Raw genomic sequence first — 23,398 nt, 5'->3', positions numbered from 1 at the left:
TTATTCAAGTTTCACATTTTTCTTTATATTCAATCCTATTAAATTTATATTGTAATTTGTGATAATTTAATATATTTTATTTTGATAACTAAGAAACATTCTGATGAACAGTCTGGATGCTTTAATCCTTTTTAAATTTCATTTTTTACATTATTATTTACTTCAAAATGATGGCCTAGCCAAATAATTATGTTGCATACATTTTTATAATTTTTGGTAAATATATATAAAATATACACAAAATAAGAGCGTGAGAAATTATAATCACATTATTAATATTCAATATACTATTAAGTGGAAATTTTTACAAAAGTAACCATTTAAGTAAAAAATAAAAGCGCGACGAGAAATACGGATTTCTAATCGAGATGTTTTCGTCGTATTCAATCACTGTGATATTCGGTGCTCGAGTTAGTCTCTAGAATCGAGTCTCGCTTGGTGCTTCGTGCTTCCCTACTCTGGTTCGTTCGTTCTCCCCGAGTCGGGCCAAGCCAAGATTTGTAGTCGCCGCATAAATTCGAGCTTTCTCCCTTCTCAGACTTGTCCTAATAGATTGGCGGCCCCGATAAAGACGTCCAATACGTACGTGTGTATTTAGACACTCTTGGTTTCGGGATCCATAATGCTTGATTTGAATCAATTTGTCTTAATGATCATTATATTGCTAAACATTTTCAGAAGTCTATTGATGTGCGTATAAATCACGGTTTATGATCGCTCATCCGGAATCGTACAATTAGAAGTGTGGAATATATACAGCCTCGATACATAGGTAGATTGCCGCTATATACTGCAGCTACGATGTAGTGCGGTATTGAAGAGGAAAACGGTTTTACGCCTTTCAACCGAGATAACGCTTGTAACTAATATACAGCAATCCAACGGAATTAACAGTTTCGTTAAATTTTTGTTTAGACACTTACGTGTTTGCATACAAGCACGAATAAAAGATGCGAGATTCGATATCTTTTCAGTGTACGTTTTTTGCGAATTACTTTCCTATTTGATCAATCAGTCGAGAATCATCCTATTAGATGAACCGTCTCGATAATCTGCCATGTGAGTTTTTTGCGAGGATCGGGCACTGAATGTATAAACGATGCAAGGAATACAATCGAAAATAAGTAGACGCAAAGGTGAGCTGTTTTAAATTAAGCCGAAAAAGAGTGTGTGTGAGAGAGAGAGAGAGAGAGAGAGAGAGAGAGAGAGAGAGAGAGAGAGAAAGATACGGAGAAAAAGATACGAAGAGGAAAGGATAGAGACAGAATGATCCAGACTGAGAGAGAAACTGATCCGAGCGTTTAAAGAGCCACGGGGGTGTTCAACAGCGTTCCGCACTCGACGACGAAATGGTCTCCCGCTTCGCCGAAACGGGAAAACCAATCCTCTCTCTGCACCTTCGTTCGCCTTTCGCCTATGTGCCTATATTACCTTCGATCCGCATCTCTGCAAACCCTCGCCACCCTCCGCAGGCGGTACCCGCCGCCGCTGCCTCCGTTACCACCGATCCTCCGCCAGCCAACCCCCTGCCGCACACCTCCATTCGTCCTCGACCCTCTAAACCCGACGTGTTCGGCACCTCCTCCGTTCCCGAACCTGATCCCGCCAAACTGTGCAGTATGTTCGCAGCAGGCGGCAGCCCTCAGGAATTTCATTTCGTGTGCGAGGCTAATTATACACCGAGCTTTTACATACGAGACTGTCGCTATTTTACTATGGGTCAGCGTGGTGCATGATTTTCCAGAGTCGCGCTGTTCATACCGCTGTTCTACCGTAAAAATCACTATGATCTCGATCAACGCTTGCATCGTATATCAGAGCATGCAATAGAAGGCAATTATAGAGGATGCAATAGAAGGCAATTATGCGTAACCGAGAACGTTCGCGTATCGAATTCGTACATGACGATTGCTATATCGAATTTTGTAACAATAGGCATAGTAGAAGTTTATGATATATCGCGATCGTGATTTTCTACATAATATAAAACTAACAATAAGATAGATAAAAATGTAATAAGAGAAGGAGGAAAAATTTCAATTATTTTGATTTATTTTAATGCAATGTACCGTATTATCAAAGCAAAACTGAAGAAAAATTGAGGGAGGAGAATACATTCATCTATATTCGAATATTATATTCGAAATTTATATTCGAATATTATATTCGCAAATTAGCACGAGAAAAACACGTACTCTTACAAAAGTTTTTCTGTAAGACTATGTGATTTCTTTTACGAAAATCTAATACATATTGACCACAATACTGAAAAACAGTAATTAATTAATTATTTATTTTAAGTATTAAAAGCACTGTTTTTCAGTACTTTTAGTATTCCATAAGTAAACAATTATTGTCTTTCAGTAATAAATTGACTAGTATTAAATTAGTCAACATTAAATTTCTGTAAAGGTAAACTCGAGTAAAATGATTATAGGCTTTTAGAATGACTACAAAAATACTCTATTTAGATTAGATTATTGAAGAAATTATAGTCTATAGCCATTTTTTCCATACGACTGTAATATCCAATCTTATCCTGTTTATAAAATTGCGAATACGGATTTTGGCTAGATAGTAAGGCTCATTCTGTCGTGAATGTATGTTTGTGTATGTTGTGTAATTATCATATTCATTGCGAAGACTGTGTTACTGAGATACTTGCAAAAACACGTTAGCCAGGCGACTGTATTACTGTTAGATTCGTCTTGGTTCCGAGGTGCTGATAGTAGTGATTGCTTGGTCGAGGAATCGGGGTTGGGTTAGTGGTTGCAGTGGTGACTCGCTCGGCAACTACTCACGAGTTACTACTACAAACATTGGGTCTCTTTCTCACTCTTTTTCCTGTGTGCTCGGTCTCCGGCGATCTATCTTTCCATGCGGGTTCTCGCACCTATGTCGCTCATCCCTTTCTAAAATCACCGCCTTATCCGCCCCCGCGCTTGTCTACCATCATTTACTTTCGACCACTTTCACGATTAAATGGCCACGAAATTGCGACTGTTTTACGTGAGCTGGATAGTCTAGTCCGTGGTAGCTTTACTGTGCGAATTTCGAGAGAAAAATATTGAGACGACTCTGAATTCTGGCAAATTTCTCGTGTTTCCATATAAATAATTATTTTACGTTTATATTCATATAAATTTATGAATAATGAAAAAAAATACGAAAAAGAGAATATATTAGATTTCCCTTTTCTTCAAACCGAGCAGCAACCCTTACAAAAATCTAATTTAATACCTATTTAGTATCGAAAATTACTTATTTCGAGTATTAAAAGTACTGAACAACAACATTTTTAACTTAATATTCAAAATAAGTAGATAATTGATCATTGCCTTCGAGTATTAAATTCTGTAAGGAAATCTCACCTATAATGTCTGTATTCTATGTGCTCTAGAAAGATATTGCATAACATTGCTTTTTGTGTTAAATATATATAAAGATAAAAGATAAATCAGTATATTATAAATGTTGAAGCGAATCTACATATTTTTAATTTTGGTTTAGTACATATAATTTTTTAATTTAAAACGAGGCACTCTCCTCTTTTGTCTGTTCTTTCAAATTTTTGCTTTGTCATAGTGCTATATTTCACATGTGTTTGCCGTAATAATTTTCCCTAGTCGATTCATATGTAAAAACATACACGCTCGCTTCATGCATTTGTGCCCTTTGAAAGTGATGTATGATCTTGATTGGCCGAATCGTTCTGAAGTAGACGTCGTCGAGAGGACAAACGAGCGCCGATTTACATCGGAAATCCGGGGGCGAAATTGCGCGAGGACGAAGTAGGTTTATCGGCACGATTTGTATAATCGTCAAAGTTTTTGGGATTGAAGCAGAGCATACGCGTACATGCACCGTCTCTTGAGTAAACTCGATCGATCTCGAACTACGAAAATCTAATTTTAGCAAGATACTCGTCACTCTTGTTTGCTGACTGTCGGTAGAAATGTGCATAAGGAATTTTTATTTTTTTAAATCAAAATCTATATTTTTGTATTTAATCATATATTCAATTGTTTAAATCACAATAAAATTATTTTTAATCGAGGATATTATCATATTATATTAATTCGATTGATCAATCATTTTGGTTGATCTCTCAACAAAAAAATAATCTACCAAGCGCTTATACATATATGTTTTATCATTAAATATATGTGTTGTGTGTGTGTTGTGTGTGTGTGATTTTAGAAAAGCACATAATTAATCATTCAGATAAGTCTCTATTTATAACGTGTATATTGTGATATAATGTATTTCAGAATATAATGTTATTTCAATGATGATATTGAAATATCTTTAATATTCTAGCAAAATAATCAAGAATTCGTGGAATAGCAAACACTGCATCTTTTATCGCGCGTTATAATTATGGGCAATGTCTATAATTGATTGCTCTCGAGATTGCCACGTTGTATGATTTTATAAATGCGATGTAAAATAACTTATATTATTAAAAAATGACATTATACATATGGAATTATACATACAACTTGAATAATGATAAGACATTTTTTTAAATCAACTAAGAAGCACCAACTACGGTCAAAGTTAGATGTTGGAATAATAACCATTCAAATAAGTTTCTAACTTATTATTATTTTTATTTATTATGTTTTTATTTCTTTAAAAGTGTTTCATAATTTGTCTTTATTTACTTCGGTATTTAAACATGCCAGTATAATTAACCAAGTACAATATTTAAACAGAGGAGTTTGTTGCTGAAAACTAACATAGCCATTATTATTCCCGGGACAATCATCGATATTAATTTCCGTATATATTCTGACTTATTGGACTAAACGGCTCAGTCGATGTTGCTCGATTGAAGCAAAATCGTACATTTTAACGTTCATTATATTTGTAACATTTATTTCAACTTAAAAATCCATATTTTCTTGAGTTTCATTCTCATTATTTAAACGAATTTTGAAACGCATGGATAATCAATACGATTGTTCCCAATAGCTCTCAATTGCGGATGTGCAATAGGAAAGACCAAGTGTTTTAACGACCAAATGGATCTTGCAACGACCGACTGCTGTTAGTACACACAGCCAAGAGGAGATGCACGACCAGGATACGTTGCCTCTTGTGCGAGATACATCTCAAGTGTGGGTACTCCTCAGAACAATACCTACGGGATTCAGTGTAACATCCACAGTCTGGCTTGGAACATTACCTCTTTCGAAACGGGTCACTGAGAACGAACTCGGAGCAATTATAGTGACAATGAAAAATACAAGTCGTTTTTATCAACTTTTAATGTTTTGTGATCAGTAACAGTTAGAAATGTAAGCTTATTATGTAAGTTGAAAAATAAGGAAAACGTATAGGTATATTTTATCCACATAATTATATAAAATCAATTTCTTTGACTATTGTGACGAAATATGTAACATTATTAATACTTTATAAATGTAGGAAGGTTTTTAATATCATATTATATAGATTAAGGAAAAATTGAAAGCCATTTAAATTTAAACTTCGAATGATATTAAAAAAGTTGTCGATTCTAATAACAAACATGTATTAAGTTATGTCAGAATTGAGATTATCATCTCTATTATCGCAAACAATATGTCTTTATTTGTTTGTGATTTTTGCATCTCTCGAATCTCGTGGTTCGTAAGAAAAACGAAAAAAGAATCGGAACAAGAAAAGGAGCAAAGAGTTTTAGTCAAGACTTTAAACCAGCACTAAGGGTCCCAACTTCGCCACGGATCAATTGTAAACGACAAAGCCTCCAATTTCCGTCAATTTGCGACACGAAATACACGGTACAATTGCGTTGTCTGCTTTTTAAACTAACTTTCACAAGATATATCGTATTTTTCTCTATTGACTTTACGTCGTATTGCAAACAGATGCGTTCTTAATTCGCATCACGCGCGGATTTCGTATTCTGTCCGAAAGTTTCACATCTTGCCGCATTATCGAGTCAGGAAGTCAGAGTGACCCGGAGATACTGGGGCAGAAGAAATTGCGGCTCATCTGTTCGAGAGAGGCTCGCAAGCGTTGTGGGCATCTTTGTCCTTCGATTAGTTAAATCGTGCGGGTAATATAAAAAAACCGATTTAGCACATATAATAATCTCGCCAAGGAGAAATAGGACAAGTGGCGTCATATTCTTGGAATATATGTATAATTAATTAATTACATCTTGTTTACCATTTCGACCATTAGTAATTTGAAAAGACTATTATGCATATGATTATTAAACCAGCTATTGTCACACATAACTTTTAATCGAAACGACGATGTTTAACATCGCAATGTTATGATAATACGATGTTATGTCACGATAATTAGCATACGCTATATCTGTACGGATAAACAAGATATTTAGGATGTACATCTATGCAGCTCATATATGATAATGGTGCATAATACTCGTATGCATGATGGATATGCTCTGGTTAGTTGGACAATTTATAGCTTCATTGCTTAAAATGTAACAATTTACGAATCGATTATGGAATACCATGTTTATTAATTTCAATTAGAGGTTGGGGCAATAGCTAAATTTTCGGACTGATCAAACTTTATATGTAACTATTAATTTATATTAATATTTATCTATAAACTCAATCACGACAGGATTTAGCTATTCGGTCAGGATAGAGTCTGACTAATCTGAATTAAAATTTTTAATAAAATTCTATTAAACATTATATTTATAAATAAGCTTCAAAATTTTTTGATAAATACATCTTATTAAAAAATGTTAAGGCTATAAAAATATTAGCTAAAAGTATCAGCCAAAAAAGCCAATATTAACCTATTATACTACCAATACTAGTCAATATCAGCCACAAAATTTTGATTGTAAATATGCCCTGAAACCAATTGCGGAAAACAAAACAATAAATAATTTGGTTTATAATGTAGAGTAACGAACGATCATATTTTGCTGCAGTTTTAGGTAAATAACTTTTAAATGAATGAGTGAATCTAATTAAACTTTTGCGCGAATATTTATTAGAGTTTTATTAGTATATACAAAATTTGATTTAATTTTGTAATGCTACTTTCTCATCAAATTTGCAAATAAGAACTATAAAAAGGGAATTTACATAAAAATCAAACAGAAAAATTAAATAAGATTAAATAACTCAATAAGAGAACTGTGTTCAAATTTTACATAGATACTCAGACATAATAATAGAATATTATATAGAACTTTTATATTTCTAGTAATTTATTGAAATATGAGATGTAAGTCTCATATTTCACTTAACTAACGACCTCTTCAATATTGTCTCTAAAATTTGCTCTACGAAATTTGACACGTTACTGTATTCAATCCTTCAAATCAATTATGATGGCAATCGAGCATGATCAAATTTGCCAGACTATGTTTAGTTATTACCAGCATTGCCCGGCGTCATATCCATGAAATACGATGATAAGATCCATTTCCATCATGTTATGGTTGTGTCAAGGTCTTTAGACTCCGCAAATTGCGTTACGTGAAGTTTGATGGATAATCCCGGACGACATGATACTAATCACGTTACCAGTTCGATATCAAAGTCAATTGGTTCTCTGCGTTCATACAGGAAGGATGTGTCCACGTCGCGGTTGATCGCAAAGAGTGCGATAATGCTTTGAAACGGGATACATACGTCCTGTGGCTCGTTTCTCCTAAGGGATATAAACTTCCCGTTCCACGGCAATTCCAACCAATTTACTATTCATGCTGCTTCGATATACGCCCAGCCGCGGGCTGTTGTGATACGGGCAGCCAATCAAAAACTCTCGTCGAAACAACCGACCGGCTGCCCATCGATGCAACAAGCAGAAACCTCTACTCACAGCCTAAAGCGAGGATGGACGGTCGGAAAATACAGGAGGAACCGATATACAGGAAGGAGAGGGTGGGATGAGTGGGAGGACGTACGGAACGTACTGGGCGGTTGTTGGTTGGTAGTTTCGTTTGTTGACGTTTCATCCAGCTTCTGTAGTGTTGCGCATACATGCGTATACACAACGTTGTACACTTAACATGGCGTACCACCCAGGGGAGGGCAGAGAAGAGTACTTGACTCGCCCCTTGAGCTATAAAAGTAATTATCGGCGGTTAACGATTTTTAACGTGCACAGCTACCCTAGCAATCATGATTCTCGTTGGATGCAGATGTAAATCATGTGGGATGGATTGTGCGGATAAGTCGCTGATAGGTCACAAAGAAAATCACAGAACACCTTTAATTGAATTGGACTTTGATTTTCGCGTGGCTTCATCAAACCGTGACACATTGAAAGAGCTAACCAGTGGAATATCAATCGTGACATACGACGTCAGGATGTTTCCCTCATTCTTCAATAATTGATAAAAGATATCGCTTTATATTGCATTTGTCAATAAAAGGGAATCGTCAATAAAAGGAAATTCAGTTTTTTTTATCGTGCCTTAGATGTTATGCTATCGTACTAAATAAAATTATGGTAATTTAAAATCTTTTCAAATATAGTTTTTCATCAAGCTGGGACGTGAAGCACCTGAGACAGAATTTTCCCTTGTCTGTAACCAAAAGCCATACGCCATCCGACAGCTTGCCCCACTCCGAGCCAAGTGAGTTTAAGATCGCCATGTAATTTAATACGCGAGCATACTCGAGCACTCCATAAGGACTCACCGAGTTGTTGGAGATTTCCGTCTAAACTCGGCTTCTCTCGATCATGAGAAAAGCGTCGACAACAGTCTCGTAATAGAAGCTCGATGAGTAGCAACGTGTTAAGGTCCGCAGCGCGATAAGAGGTGTCCCTTCCCCTACTTGAAGTCGTCAGGCAAGCGATAGATGAAGGGTGAATTTAAAGGGGCTGGCCGACTTCGCGTCTTGGCCGCTTTAACTGCGGGACGACCACTTGCAACTCAGCTGCAAGTAGACAGTCCGGATCGACCGGTGGCACGCATATGGTGTTACGCTGCTGCACCGTGATGCCGGAGAATGTATCGTAAGCTCCCTATTTAGCACGAGCGTACTTGCGCACTTCAGTGTCGGGCAGTGTGCCGTATGTATTTCCAACAAGACTCGACGCTTTACCCACGCAAACGGACTGCGTTGCTTATTCAATGTCTGCACGTCGACTACCCGTTACCTCTGATGGACTAGCCTTCCGATGCGTTAAGATTGCGTTAGATACAACATGTCACTTACAATTTCCAAGCGTTCACGATACAACGGTTCCATGCTATTGCTCTGACAACGTTAACGAGGTATGAACGTTAGATGAATATTTACGCAGCGTAATGTGATATCGATGCACATGGTAATTATGCGGATCTCTATTTCACTAACTTCGTTATATTCTGTGAAGTATCCGTTTTAAACGAGAACACGCACACATTTCTATCTCCTTTATACGTACAAACGAAAATTCCGAACGTTAATGGAGAATATTTGTAAAATCTGATCGTTGTGATGAAATCGGGTATAATCGAGTACACTCGGTTATTAGGATTCGATCTCGTTTCGTACCTTCATTCGCATTCTCCATTATGTGGATATGTTCAAATAGTGGTGTAAAATCTAATGCGTCCACAAATGTGTATAAGTATAAATGAGATTATAAATGATTGTGTGAGGAATTATAATGGTATTATATTTTGAGCTGGCTATTATATAATGTGTGATATTGGAAATTGTATTTATAATATATATCTGTAATTTATGCTGTGCAACGTTTTCGTAACTATCTTCTCTATTAATTTAAATTTTAATTAGTAACATTTCTTTCGTGTATATTTAATAAATATAAAATATTTTGTTTATATAGTTAAAAAATACTCGCGTGCTCAACCAAAGTTTAGCCAGCACATTTTATTTTGTTTTTTTCTCCTTTGTTACATATATTCTATTACAACACATGACACAACCTTTAATGTATTATTGAGATATATAAGCTGTTTTTTTTCCTGTCGTTTAGTGACAGAAATTTTATATGCGATGCATATATTTTACGTTATTTAATAACGAGGACAGGTAGTAATCATACCGAATGGTTGACCATGATAATATACATTTCACGTTCAGCTTATGTACTGAGATCTAATAATAAATGTATACTGTTATATGATGCAACTATAATATTTTTATAAAATACAAAACTTTTCCATTGGTTCATAAAATTTCAATGCGGTCTTTCTATATGTTTTATTTTAAACGCATATTTTTCTGTAGAATATATGATAACGTAACAAATATATTTATAAAAAATATTTTAGTAACAAATGTATGACCAAATTCGGGTCTCTTAAAATAACAGAAGAAATTTTTAATGCATTTTTTAACTAAATAAAATTTATTACAATTCTTTAGAGCGGAAATTTTATAAAAGAAAAAATATAAAAAATGTAAATAGAAATGTATTTGCATTAAATGTTGCATTTATAATGACACACCATGTCATCGGGATATGTGTACGTCATCGTTTGGTGCTCTCGCAAGTCCTGGTTCGACTATGTCCGATGTTAGTGGCGATACAAACTTTCGACATTAACCCGCGCCCAAGTTTGTCCTTTCACACGCCAACAATCATATTTTTGCCTGACCGCAAAATTATCTAATTGCCATGGCTATAAAATATTGGCCTAGTTGCCGGGTAACTTTGGGACTCAGTCAAATTAAATGCTAGCACGATCCAACTGTTCCCTAACTTCCTTTTCATTTCGTTTTCTTTCTTTTATAATATTATAACCAAGAATTTATATATGTATCTATCTTATATATGATATACCGTTCATACTCGATTCTCTTGTTAAGATTATACCCTTTTCATTTATATAAGGTAAATACAACTGAAATTGAAGCGTCTCTCCTTGGCATACCCTATCCATATTCGCGCGCGACACAAACAAATTATCTCAATTCAGTTTGTTTATTTGCATTTGACGACTGCCTTGTCGATATTTGTTGAAGTATAACTCAAGTTTCGATACAGTAGTTGTGACGTCTTCTCGTTTCGTTGAGGTATGCAGAACAGTCCTAGAACGATGGTTATGGTGCACCACGTTTTGAATTTGCAGATGAGAGTTGGCGCAACCATCTGAAACGTTGTTGGAAAGATACTCAAATGAAGAACAGAAAAGTCCGGAGTCATATAAACTCTACTGCGCGCGTGTAATTCAACCGAGTAAAATGCTAACCAATAAACCTGCATTCGGAACTTCTCTTGTTTTCTTTGAATGCATTTCGTAGACACGCCTACGTTATAGTCAGGGTATATTCCGTACTCCTTAATATTTTCTACGGTGCATTGTTTTTTTCTTTTATCGTTTGACCTTATTTATTTGTCTAAGCTTTTGATATCTTATTTTATCAGAGCGAATTTACGCTTCATATTCTGATATTGCAGTAAATAATATCAATACATGTCGCTTAATGTGCTCCATAAATCATAACATGCACGGAAAAAGTCAAGCAGAATCTTTTAATTAAACGTTATTTTGTCTCGTTATTAGAAGATTAATCTTTTCTTAATAGATTGTTGTAGAAATCCTTGATATGTGAAAAAAAACATAGTTATATGATAAAGAAAAAAATTTTCATTGTTTAGGAAAAAAGATACATATATAGATTAAAAATATTTAAATAAAATGTTAACGATATATTTATTTTAATTCATTTTATTGAAAAAAAAAAAATATTTTTTCGTTTAAATAAAATTAAGAAACGCCAATAAATTGTCAAAAATCACTAATTAAATTTGTGTTGAGTTTTCAATAATTATCCTTTAAACTAATCCTTTAAACTAATGGAATATTTGATTTTTTATTACTTTTTTTATTTTTATAGTAATTTATTCGCTTGATCCTTTTATGGAGTATAAAGAAGTGTTGATACTCCTAGTGTTAAAATAAATGAAAATATTTATTTTAATTGTTATATATTTTGAAATATGTAATTTTGAATTTATTCAATGTCTCTTTAAGATTTATATTATAAAATTAGTTAGCTGTTTCATACACACACACGTATACACGCGCGCGCACACGCACACACACACACACACACACACAAAAGTTTACAAGAGTTTGGCTTTTTACATGTTGCTAATTTTTGTGTGTAAAGTATTTGAAAAAAGTTACAAATGCTTTAGAATAGGAACATGAATTATAATATATGCAAAATGATAAATTTGAAGTGTGCTCGATGTCGTACATGTACTTTCTAGTTGTATACGATTGGCCATCGACACAATGTAAGAATTTGCTTATAGTGTGCCAAGTTGTTCACTCACAAGAGATTTCACTAAAGCTCGTAAGATCGCCAATAAGATTTTGTATACTTCAATGTGAACAACATACTTGAAAGTCGTATTTATAAGTAGATATAAAGTAAAATACTATACATTTTTCAGTATTAATTTAAAAAATGTTTTAATGTACTATAATTGTGAACACGTAAATAAATAAAAGATCTAAAATAGTTAATAGTTTAATATTTCGTACTTTGAATAAAATACGTATTGAGGGGAAAGCTTCTTAATATATTTTGTAATACGATTCTATAAAATTAGATTAGATTATATGATAATTAGATTAGATAATAATTTAATATATTTGGAAATCTAAATTTGGGGATCTAAATTTTCAATAATTACCTGATAATTAAATTTGTATTCCATTTGAATGTATGTATGCTGAATATTATTTTAAATAATTTTATACTTAATCATATGTATTATATATAAATTTATGATTAAGTGAATTATATGTCAATATTTTTATTTATTAGTATTTTTATATATTGTTATTAATTGATATTTTTATTCATTTTCTTATAAATGAACCGAATTATTTCATATATATAAAACACGAGAGCGTTTTCTATAATGTGCAGTTTTATTGCTTCAAAAAGTAGAATTTAAATTATCCGTAACAAGATAATCGACATTCCTTAGTATTAGTTAAAAGAAATAAGATAGGAATTTTTAGATCTTAGTATTATAGAAGATCTTAGAAGTTAGAATGAAAATGAATAAGATATCGAAACCAAACGCGATGCAGGACTTTACTGTGAAACCCTAAATATAGATTCGTTCAGAAGTAAAAGTAAATTACAGTAAAGGTGGAAGTAAAAGTTATAAATCAATGCAATCCACGTGGTTGTGTTTTTAATCGCGAAAACGTATATCTGTGCTTGAGAATTGTCACGAGAACTGAATGTTTATGGCGTACAAGAAGGCGAACGAGATAAATTTCTCTACGAAACTATTATTTTCTTTTATGAGAAATTTAAGATACGTTCGTCGGGGAATATTAACCACGTAAAGGTGGCCAGCAAGAAAGTACTTTCTGCGAATTTGGCCTATGCAAATACGAGTGAACAATCCGGATAGGTCGAGTTTGCGAGCCCTCGCCTAGTGAAAAAGTTTGGACGCCTCGCGACGAATACTAATTAAAGACTTGCGGAATGAAATTAGTTAGCCGAGGGGTCGGAGGTGACTCTCGAGGATGGACGATGGAGTCCTCGACTCGGCGACGAAGAGCCGCTTATGATAATATAATAATACTTACTTGGGGCCTCGGAGTGCTACCTCCAAGCTCATTATGCGTTTAGTTCATAACTTCAATTGGATTCTTACTATCCCTACCGAGCCAGGGCTTTCATCCAACCGTTGTCTCAAACCATCCTAATTATACAAGTAATTACTATCGCGAAAGAGAACGTTTCATCTCATTCATGGCCGCGATGATGCTGCATAAGCAAAGATAGTTTATCTCTTTTGCAATTCAAATATTTTGTTCAAGATATTTGATTAAAATTTATTGTACTTATTATAATTACGTTACAGTAGAAATACGGTATCATAAATTTTAGAAATTTAAACATTTCTATCATCATACTGCATATACTGTATATTAGCTAATGTTTCTGATGATTATAATTTTCTTTCGTTAGAATCGTATTTAATCATTTCAATTTGATGCATTTTGAAATGCGATTTACGACTTACCGTCAGTAAATGCATTTTAGAAGAGAGAAAAGAGAGAAAAGAAAATATTTGTTGACCCCCATTGCTACGGGAAATTTTCACAGGATCCATACCGTCGCTCGCAAGGCTTTGAAATCAATCTCAGTACTCTGGGAACATGATAGTACGACGCGAGTAGAACTTCTTCCTTCCTCCGCCTCAATCCATTGAAAAAAGGCTCTTGAGTCCATCTCAAGGTATCGATTAACAAACACTCGAACAGCTAGTGCTGCCTTTGTAGAGCCCGCTTTGCAGAGTAACCGCTCGTGGTAAAGCCGTTTCGAGCTTTCCTGAATGGCACAGTGAAAGCTTTCTGTGCGAACGACTCACCGAGTGTTGCACAAGAGGCGGACCTTTCGAACTCCACAGAATAACGCGACCGTGCGCATCCATTTGTGCGCGGTAGAATTTCGCCGACCTAATCGAATTCCAGTTGCGTCGGCGAAATTTCCGCATTCGCGACCGACGAGCGCGATATTTAATTTAGCAACGCCGATTTGGTATTCATGACGAGGCATGCCGTGGACGTAAATATAACGCTTTGACGGAGCACTTGGAAATATGTATCGACCCTTTGATTTTCTTTTCCAAAATTGAACCGATATTCTATTTGCCAGGCTGACTTTGACTCGTCAAAATTGCTTTCAGCTTTTGCCATCCAAGATTTGTAGTTAACATGCTTTCTTTTGTTAGTAAGGATATGAAATTCTCATAAAATCGCAATTGCATTTTTACGTTCCGATCATTGGCAATATCTTGTATGCACGAATTCTGTATTTTATATATATAGGAAATTTTAGAAAATAATCAAAAACTTGATAAATTTACTTTGTTTAGATAAGAGATTATGTGATGTGTAATACGTATTGAATTATACCTGCATTCGTTTGCAGCAACAATTAAACACTTTCACCCGCTATGTCAAGAAAACCATCTATCACGATAGTAATCATGCTCTATGCTACACTGTTGTATGCAACAAAACTCTTGGTCATAGTATGTGAAAGTACTTACCTTCAGATTTAGGTGCGGGAGGTTTGCGAGTGGCCCAATTTGTCCGAATACTTCTGCCACCTAGCCATTGGCCGTTCATGTTGCCGATCGCACTTTCTGCTTCCTGAGAAAAGACAACAGACAAAATCAATATTTTCTATCGCAAATTCTAAAAGCGAAATATATTAAAAAGCAGAAAGAAAACGGTTTTGTTAATTATTAAATGTAGAAGGCTACATTAGTTTTATATAATTTTATATAGATATTAATTCTGTTGAAACTTTGCAAACATTCATTTAATATTTGCTTTGTTAACATTTGTAACATCTTATATATAATATTGTACGTATATTGAAAAAAAATCTATTCCACTCTCTTTCGCAATATTGCTTTTTGTTTATATATATAATGGAATATTTTTTACAATATCTTAACAGTGCATTTTACACAGTGCACAGTCGGATTTTATTTACTTTATGCTATTACATTGTTCATTAATTCATTTTTTATGATCAAAGGAATCGTTGATTTTGCAAAGAGCATTCAAATGGAAATACAAAATATTTTGCATACGGTAAAACGGTCATTTTATTTTATAATACACTTTATCGAATGTGTATGAACGGATACGATTACAGTTAAATTTGCAAAATTCTTACATTACAATGCTATATCCCTGAAACACGCGTTAAAAACATAGAAATAAATATGCGAAATACAATGACGAAGAAGATAGCTGATATTTTTGTAAAATTCATCATGTAATTAACGTGATTTTTATTTAAAAAAAAATATAAATAATAATTGTGATATTACAGAAAAGACAGAATTGTGTGTGTATTTACGTATTACAAAATGCTTCTAAGGGATTTTACCGAGAGGCGAATGAAAATACGCGTCGTCGCGCGCACACATAGCCTCTACGAAAGCTCCTTTATTGTCTTTCGCAATGTCTATAACAACAATTGCGGGACGTCGTAAGAACCGCGACGGCATCCGCATGAGACGCGGGATGATGCCGCCGCATTCACACGCAAAACCGCGGATAAAACCAACAGGTATGTTGACGTCAATATTATCCGCGACTTATTGTTGATTCAGCCGCGGTATCCCGCCGGCATGGCCCTCGATCCAGGTCAACTTAATATACGTTTTGAAATTTTATTCGATCGACTGCACTCTTGATTCCCCGGATTTTTGTGAACCGCTTCGGGCGATCCGGGACGTTTTCCATTGCGACATTGGATTCTCAAGGCAGGATCGGGAACACCTTTGGCAAAGAGGAGAAAGCGCCGTCGACGTATTTCTGTGCAATGTGAGCTATTTGCACAATCCATGGACATTCGAACGAAACAGGTTTCACGATGCCCAATCCAGATCCTTACGTATTCATTACGTAATTCTTGTATTGTATAAAAAAACAAAATCTTTATATTGATAATAAAAAAAATCTTTATATTGATAAAATTCGCGGAAGAGATAAAAAAGTAATATAATGTGATATTTGCAACGCATAGCATTCGCGCGTAAGAAATAGGGTATGGCACACGTCGTCATTTGCACCGTGTACATTGTATGCGCGGAAATTGTACATACATTGTCGCGCGACATCGTTGACGGTAGTATTCGGACGGTAGATCCGCAGGATGGTTGAGAAGATGGAGACCTAAAAATATTCTCGACGCAAGGAATTCCCCGAAAAAGTTTACTGTTCGAAAAGCTCTTTGGGTATGAGAGGCGAAGGGAAGATACTTTGTTCTCTCTTTTTCTCTCTTTATCTCTCTCTCTCTCTCTCTCTCTCTCTCTACAGTCTTTGCCTCTTTCCAGCTTCTATGGCAACAGTCCACTCTCTGTCGATCTTTACTTTCACCCATTTGCGCCATTCGGGGCGTCCTCGGCTTTGCCTTTGCCTCATCTCAAGTCGTTACTTTCTTCCACAGCGCGGGCTACGCCAGTGGCTCTCTGAGCTTTTCTGCACACGCTCCTTATTCCCCGTCGCATACCCCGCTAGATAAAATATTTCCGATTCGAATCTCCATTCCCGATATGATGCCGTACATTCGCGTGGTTAGCCTAGATAGAGCTCAGGCGACCGAATGCCCCGTTCTAAGCCGATTCTAAACTTCGGTCGATATCCCGACGCCTCTTCGACCCACAACCCCTGAAAACCACCGCCGCTTGCCTCCTTCCGTCCGGCGTGACCAGGGCGTTTACGTGGTACCAGAAGTACCACCACCAGCTGCCTCTCGTTTCTCCCCACACTTTCCACCGGCCGGTAGTTTGAGCTGTCCAAGCACCCATCAAATCGAATTTCTTCCGCGGTCGGCGATGCTATAGACAGACGGGAGCGCCGCTTACCGACACCCAACTGTTTTACACGCATTATTAAGTCATGCCCCAGCACGGAGTAACGTGCCGTCGGATTACGTGGCCTTAACGAAACTTCCTTCTGAATCAAACAAACTGTACAAAGCTTTATTGTAATCGACTTCGCCTCTTTAGGCTTGTCTCTTTTAAATTTTCTATCATTTATATTGAATGTTTATTGTTTTGTAAATTTTCTTATTAAACGTTTTAATTCACAGTAAAAGATGTATTTTTAACAAATTATTATATATTATAAGTGAATCAAACTAGTTATAGCGTCCCGACTAATAATGTTCTTAAAAGATGATAAATATTTTACATATTATATTAGCAGATATATTGTTATTTCATATTTAATAAAAGAAATTTACATTAAGTAGTTTGCTAATAATTTTTGTTGCAATGTGAATATATAATAGTATAAATAATGAGTTTATATATATATATATATATATATATATAAAATATATATTATATATATGTATATATAACCACTCACATGTAACATGATTGAATTTTGTGTTCGTTAAAATAATAAAATTCCAAGACAAAATTTCAACAAGTATTTCTTTGAAACATTTTCAAACTATTTATTTAATTTGTTCATACAATTCAGAAAACTTAAGTAACGTTTCTATTTTTAATAAAAACTGTATGACTCCATGACTAAATAAAAATATGACCTGTTGTTTTAAAAATTCTGCGACTCTCTATATACGATATTCCTATTGCGTCAGAAAATAAAGACTATTTATTTACATGGCTGTGCGTATATTCAATGCCACGTGTCAACGTGGCTGTTATACATCCAATATTTTGACTGTAGCTGTAAATAAATAACGTTAATACATACAAAGGTACCGCTTTCCAATGCGCCGTAAATGACGTTCTAATTGCTTCGTTTACATACCTGGGAGAATACAAATTTATGCGAATGAAGGCATGCTTTTGTGTATTTAAGGTCGTGAGTCATAATATCGCACGATTTATCGATCAAGTGGTAGAGTAATAAAAGTTGACAGTAACTAGAACGACCCGAGCACTTACGTAGTGTGTGTAAGTACATTGGCTATCAACTAGTAACAGGAACAGAGCTTGGACTACATGACGGATCCATCTACGCATAGACATCGATATTGTACCATATTCACTCTTGGAAATGTTTTACATATTTTTCTTTTCAAAAAATTAAAAATCTTGGTTATTCGTATTTCGTTGACATTCAGATTATAAATCAATTTGTAATACAAAGAGAATGAATATTTATCTATTAAGATTCAAGTAATTAGTAACATTCGCGAAACGTACACGTGTGTCAAGAGAACTGTTGCTATTATTAAACATCGCACCTGCGAGAGATGAATATTGCAATATATAAGTTACGAAACATAAAGCCTGGTATTCATATATAGATCGGTTCTTATTTAAAATTGTCTTAAGATATCATAAATCAATCACACAGCCGTATTAGCATGTTAAGACGGTCTTGAAATTGACGAACCGATTATGAATACTAACCATATTAAGACCGCACGGCGGGACATTATAAAGCTGATTAAATGCAGTGTTTGAGATTTCGAATCCGTCTCTGAAGAAAAACGAGAATCCCGAGAATTCGTATTTCGTCGTACATCTTAAAAGAGCCAGGATGTTAGATGCTAGGCTAGGCGATCAGAGTTCGCGATTTAGGTACGTGTATCCGGCGGTCGAAGGATATAGTGGCAGTAAGACCGGTCGGTGGATGGGGATAGCGGCGGGTAGGAAAGGGGAGAAATTTTCGCGTGTTCCTCGAGGTTAACGGAGACACTCGGGAAATTTATACTTCGGCAATAGTAATACCGCGGGTGTGAGGCAGGTGCCGGCGGTGGTCCAGATCGATAGGACATTAAAACAGAGGGGAAACGAAGAGAGGGTCTACCTTCGGGGCAGGCGCCTCGACGAATAACCCCGCCATAAACGGAGGAAAGCCTTCTTTTACTCAGCCGTACATCTAACTTCGCCGTGATTTACGTCACGGATTTTGGCGGGTCACACTAAAACTCCGGCCACTCTCCATTTAGCCCCGAAAAATGATGCTGTAAACCGTGACGGTCAGACCCTCCCTTTTATTTGATCAACGAAAGCCGAGAGAACGGCGTCAAGTTTGACATACTGCGGATATGGTTTCGTAGTTATTACCTTGTGTGGAATATTTGCGTTCTTTTCGATTCTAGAGACAATCGGGATTAGATGCGATAATTAAAATGCTGCTTGAAAGGAAATTATCCACCTTGTCATTATACTACCGTAATTCTGATTTACATAAAATGCATCTTTCATCTTCTTTGCTTACCTAAGTGCCCGAATAATTTGTTATTTCATTTTTTTACTATAATTCTTTAGGAATGGAATTACGAACATTGTTGTTTTAATCGATGAGCTTTGCATGTTTTGCAATCTTCTTTAAAATGACTGTCCTTTAGACTTTCTTGAGAGTGATCGCATTTTGATAAAAGAGAACGTTATAAGAAAGCGTGATGTATAAAGTTTTCTTAAAGATCTGCAAGGTAATTGAAGCAAAAAGTTAATTTGGAATAAGTACATTTTTGGTAGTTAAGATATATCGATTGATATAATACATATTCAGACTTATCTTATTAAACTTTTTGAATAGAAAGAAATTTCTTCTACTAAAATGAAACGTTTTTCATGCTTTAGAGATAGAACATGAATGAATAACAGAGTTACAAAATTTTGTGTTTAAAAATTATGTGTGTCTAATAAATTACAATTTTATATTTCTTAAAAATAAAAATAATTTATTAACAACTAATAATTTAATATGTTGGATAACCTACGGTGCGAAATTATATAAAGGTGATAGTGTTCTGTGCAAAATTTGAATATCATAGCTAAGGCTCGTATGGTAGAATCAATTTATTATCTCAGCTACGATAATGATAAATTTCCTACTTTCTAAATAAATTAGTTTAAGAGTATCGCTTACTTACCGCTTTTTTGACGAACGAAACAAATCCATATCCTTTAGATTTTAAAGTTTGGGGATCTCTGACAACTCTGCAATCTCTGTAACATAAATATTATATTCGGTAAGATAAGCAATAAATATAAATGTGTGTGTAAAATTAAAATTCAATTAATCAAGAATTTTAGGATAAATATTTCGTATTAAATTCAACACTCGTTTTTTATTAAGAATTATTTAATTAAGAGCTCTTTTATTTTAAATCGTATCTGACATTCTTTTTTATTAATAACAAGCTTTAAATATCTTAACCCGGCGTGAGTTAGGTGGTAAAGTACCTAAAAGTATCTAAATCTAAAAGTACTTTATAAGACACAACGGATCTCTCACTAAATAAAAATTACAAATAAGATATTCAGAATTATAAGAAAATTATGTTTATTAAAATTTTAATAAATTAGTAACAATTTTAAACGTTAAAGAGATCAATGTGTCGGGTATGACATACCGACCTATCTTACGCCGGGTTAAATAATTGTTAAAGTTTAAGTAATTACTTTAATTATATATCTTAATTATATATCTTACGTTTTTTTGTTATTGAAATACATACATGTGTATATAATAATATTTACTATTTTCTCTAGAATTCTCTCATTTTCCTCTATGTCTTCATTATCGCAATATTACAGTACTCGTATGAGACCTCAATTTGTTTCATGCGCAATTGAATTTTGAAACGTTCATATCCTCTAGAAAAGTATTGGCGACATTGTTGGGCGAATTGGGACCGGGTTGCCGGACCACCCTCGACGAATTCTTTCTCATAATTAAGATTCCAGTAGCGCCCGGCGGACAAAATTAGGAATACTGGAACGTACGACGTGGCCCTGGAGGCTGCAGTCGTTTCAACGAGAGATTAAGGCGAGGAAATATTCTTTCGACCGATAGAGCGGGGTAGCGCGAATAAAATTCCGCACCGCATATATACCGATCCCTCCTTTCACTTCCGTTATCCGTCGGCTCTCTGGACTTTTCTTGACCGCAATTGGAAATTTTCAAAAGATTATGTCGCGCGGTACCCATTATCAACTATGCACGGTGATTGATGTAGACGGAACGGCGGAACTTTGATATATGACACTTTCCGCGTACTACGGAATTAATTGCTCGTAGAAAAAAATTGCCGGCGTGAAGATGACAGTACTGATCCTCTTCCTTTATCTTCTCGTTTGTGATGGATTAAGTGCAGAAGAGCAGCAAGTAATTAGGAAATAGATCGTTGAACGACATCTATAGGACGTTTATGCGACGGTTATGCATTTTACAGATAGCAAAACATTGTCTCTGGTGAACAAATTAAAAGTCGATAACTTTGTTAGACAAAACTTGATAAGTATTGTATTAAAATGCTTCTATTCTATTTTAATACACATTGTTTCTTTTGCTACTTACTTACTTAGTTTACCTGTCAAACTCAAAAGCATGCTCAGCTGCTTTACGAAGACAAGTCATTAAATACATAATGCGTAGAACCACAATTTAATGTGTTATGTTTGAAAAGTCTTGCAAAAACGATGTTCGCTGTGATACACGCGGATGGAAAGCGAAGAATAGGCAGTGAAAAAAGGCAAAAGAACGACCTCGTTTGGGAAGAGAAGACTTCAAAGAAGGTTTGTCAAAAGGAAGGAACGTAAAAGAGAATAAAAGAGAAGGCGGAATTACGCGCGTTTCAGGCTGTAACCAGTCGGTACTTCCACTCTGTGCATCAATTTGAATGCACACCTGCCGCGGTTTCGCCCGTAATTAAAACGATTAATCGATCAAAGGACGTATCTGGGCGGAAGCGAAAAGAGTGAGAAAAAATTTGTACCATGTGTACACCCTTCCTAATGAGTAACGGCAGAGAATAAATTAATCTATAATGACTAATGCGAAACATTACTAGTAGCGCAGCAGTAATTAAACAAATTCAAACCCGACGATGTGTTCCTTTGCCGAAGCAAGGAAAATCACGAAATGAATTAAAGATTTGAAAGGCGAATTTCGAACGACGAACCGTCAGCCCAGTTGATTAATCTTTATTGGAAATAAATTGTAAATTGGTGAATCGACGCGCATTTCTCTCTCTCTCTCTCTCTCTCTCTCTCCCTCCTTCCTCTTTCCCTCTCTCTTGTAATCTTTTAGCGGTGTTATGCTCCAAGTAACAAATATGGGCGTATAATTTTAATTGACGATGCTTTCCCTCGTGGTGATACGCGCGCGACATCAAAGGCCTTTTGGAACCGCGATATACTGTTTCCGATTGCTTTTGCACCGAACGGTCGGCAAACGTCGTAGTTTACGAGCTCGGAATGTTGAGTGGTCAATATAAGTTAGATGTAGAACACGCTGCTAGTCGCCCGCATACGCCGTTACCCACACTTCACATCGCTTACGCCGTACGGCGCACATATACTCTGTGCTGGTTCTATCGATATAGATTTGAGCTGTTGTATGTTCTGTATAGCGCTTACTCTCTTTCTTTTCGCCGTTTCCTCTTTATGCCCATTTCTCTAGTTGGGCCGCTACGTAGAGCGAAACAATTGGCACAACGGCGGCGTGCCCCGTGGATTTACGTTCTTCACCGCAAAAAATCATAAATTAATACACGGTTATTGACGCGATAAATCTCAGAATTTAATTCAGGTTCCGTCGAGTCTTGTCGCACGACAACGCCGTCCCTCTCGTCCGTTTTGGCTGGTGATATAGCCGCGACAATGCCAGAGGCTCGCACTCTGGCGGGCAAAGCCTCGATAGGATAAAGAGTAAGTCTGGATTTATTGCCATCGAGCCAGTCGAACACGATGGACGTGTGGATAGAAAAGGTTTTGCGTGGGCGGATTGGAGAGCAGGGAGCGATGATTCAAATTGTACGCCGGACATGTATCCGATGTGACGAATCCCCGCATAAGTTATCTCTCACAATCAGTCTATCAATTTTGAAATTGCGTTCCTGTGTAATATTGTACTGTTCATTCCTTTATATCAATAACAGTTAGTTACATCATAAATAATGAGTAAATTGATTGTAAGATATAA

The 23,398-nt window shown here is 35.5% G+C and overlaps 1 protein-coding gene across 4 annotated transcripts in view; it reads right to left on the bottom strand.

Moving 5' to 3' along the window:
• The window catches only part of LOC108748336 (nucleolysin TIAR-like), a 149,330-nt gene that overhangs the window by 26,884 nt on the left and 99,048 nt on the right, over nucleotides 1-23,398 (bottom strand). For all 4 annotated transcript variants that reach the window (XM_018486421.1, XM_018486420.1, XM_018486419.1 and 1 more), the window contains exons 3-4: nucleotides 20,343-20,418; nucleotides 15,007-15,109 (exon numbers count right to left, since the gene is read on the bottom strand). In XM_018486421.1, coding sequence (XP_018341923.1) covers nucleotides 15,007-15,109; nucleotides 20,343-20,418 — 179 coding nt within the window. The remainder of the gene's footprint in view (nucleotides 1-15,006; nucleotides 15,110-20,342; nucleotides 20,419-23,398) is intronic.

Source organism: Trachymyrmex septentrionalis, unplaced genomic scaffold (assembly GCF_001594115.1).
Source record: "Trachymyrmex septentrionalis isolate Tsep2-gDNA-1 unplaced genomic scaffold, Tsep1.0 scaffold22, whole genome shotgun sequence".
NCBI lineage: Eukaryota > Metazoa > Arthropoda > Insecta > Hymenoptera > Formicidae > Trachymyrmex > Trachymyrmex septentrionalis.
Note: the sequence above shows the minus strand (reverse complement) of the source record. Positions and strands in the feature narration are given on the sequence as shown.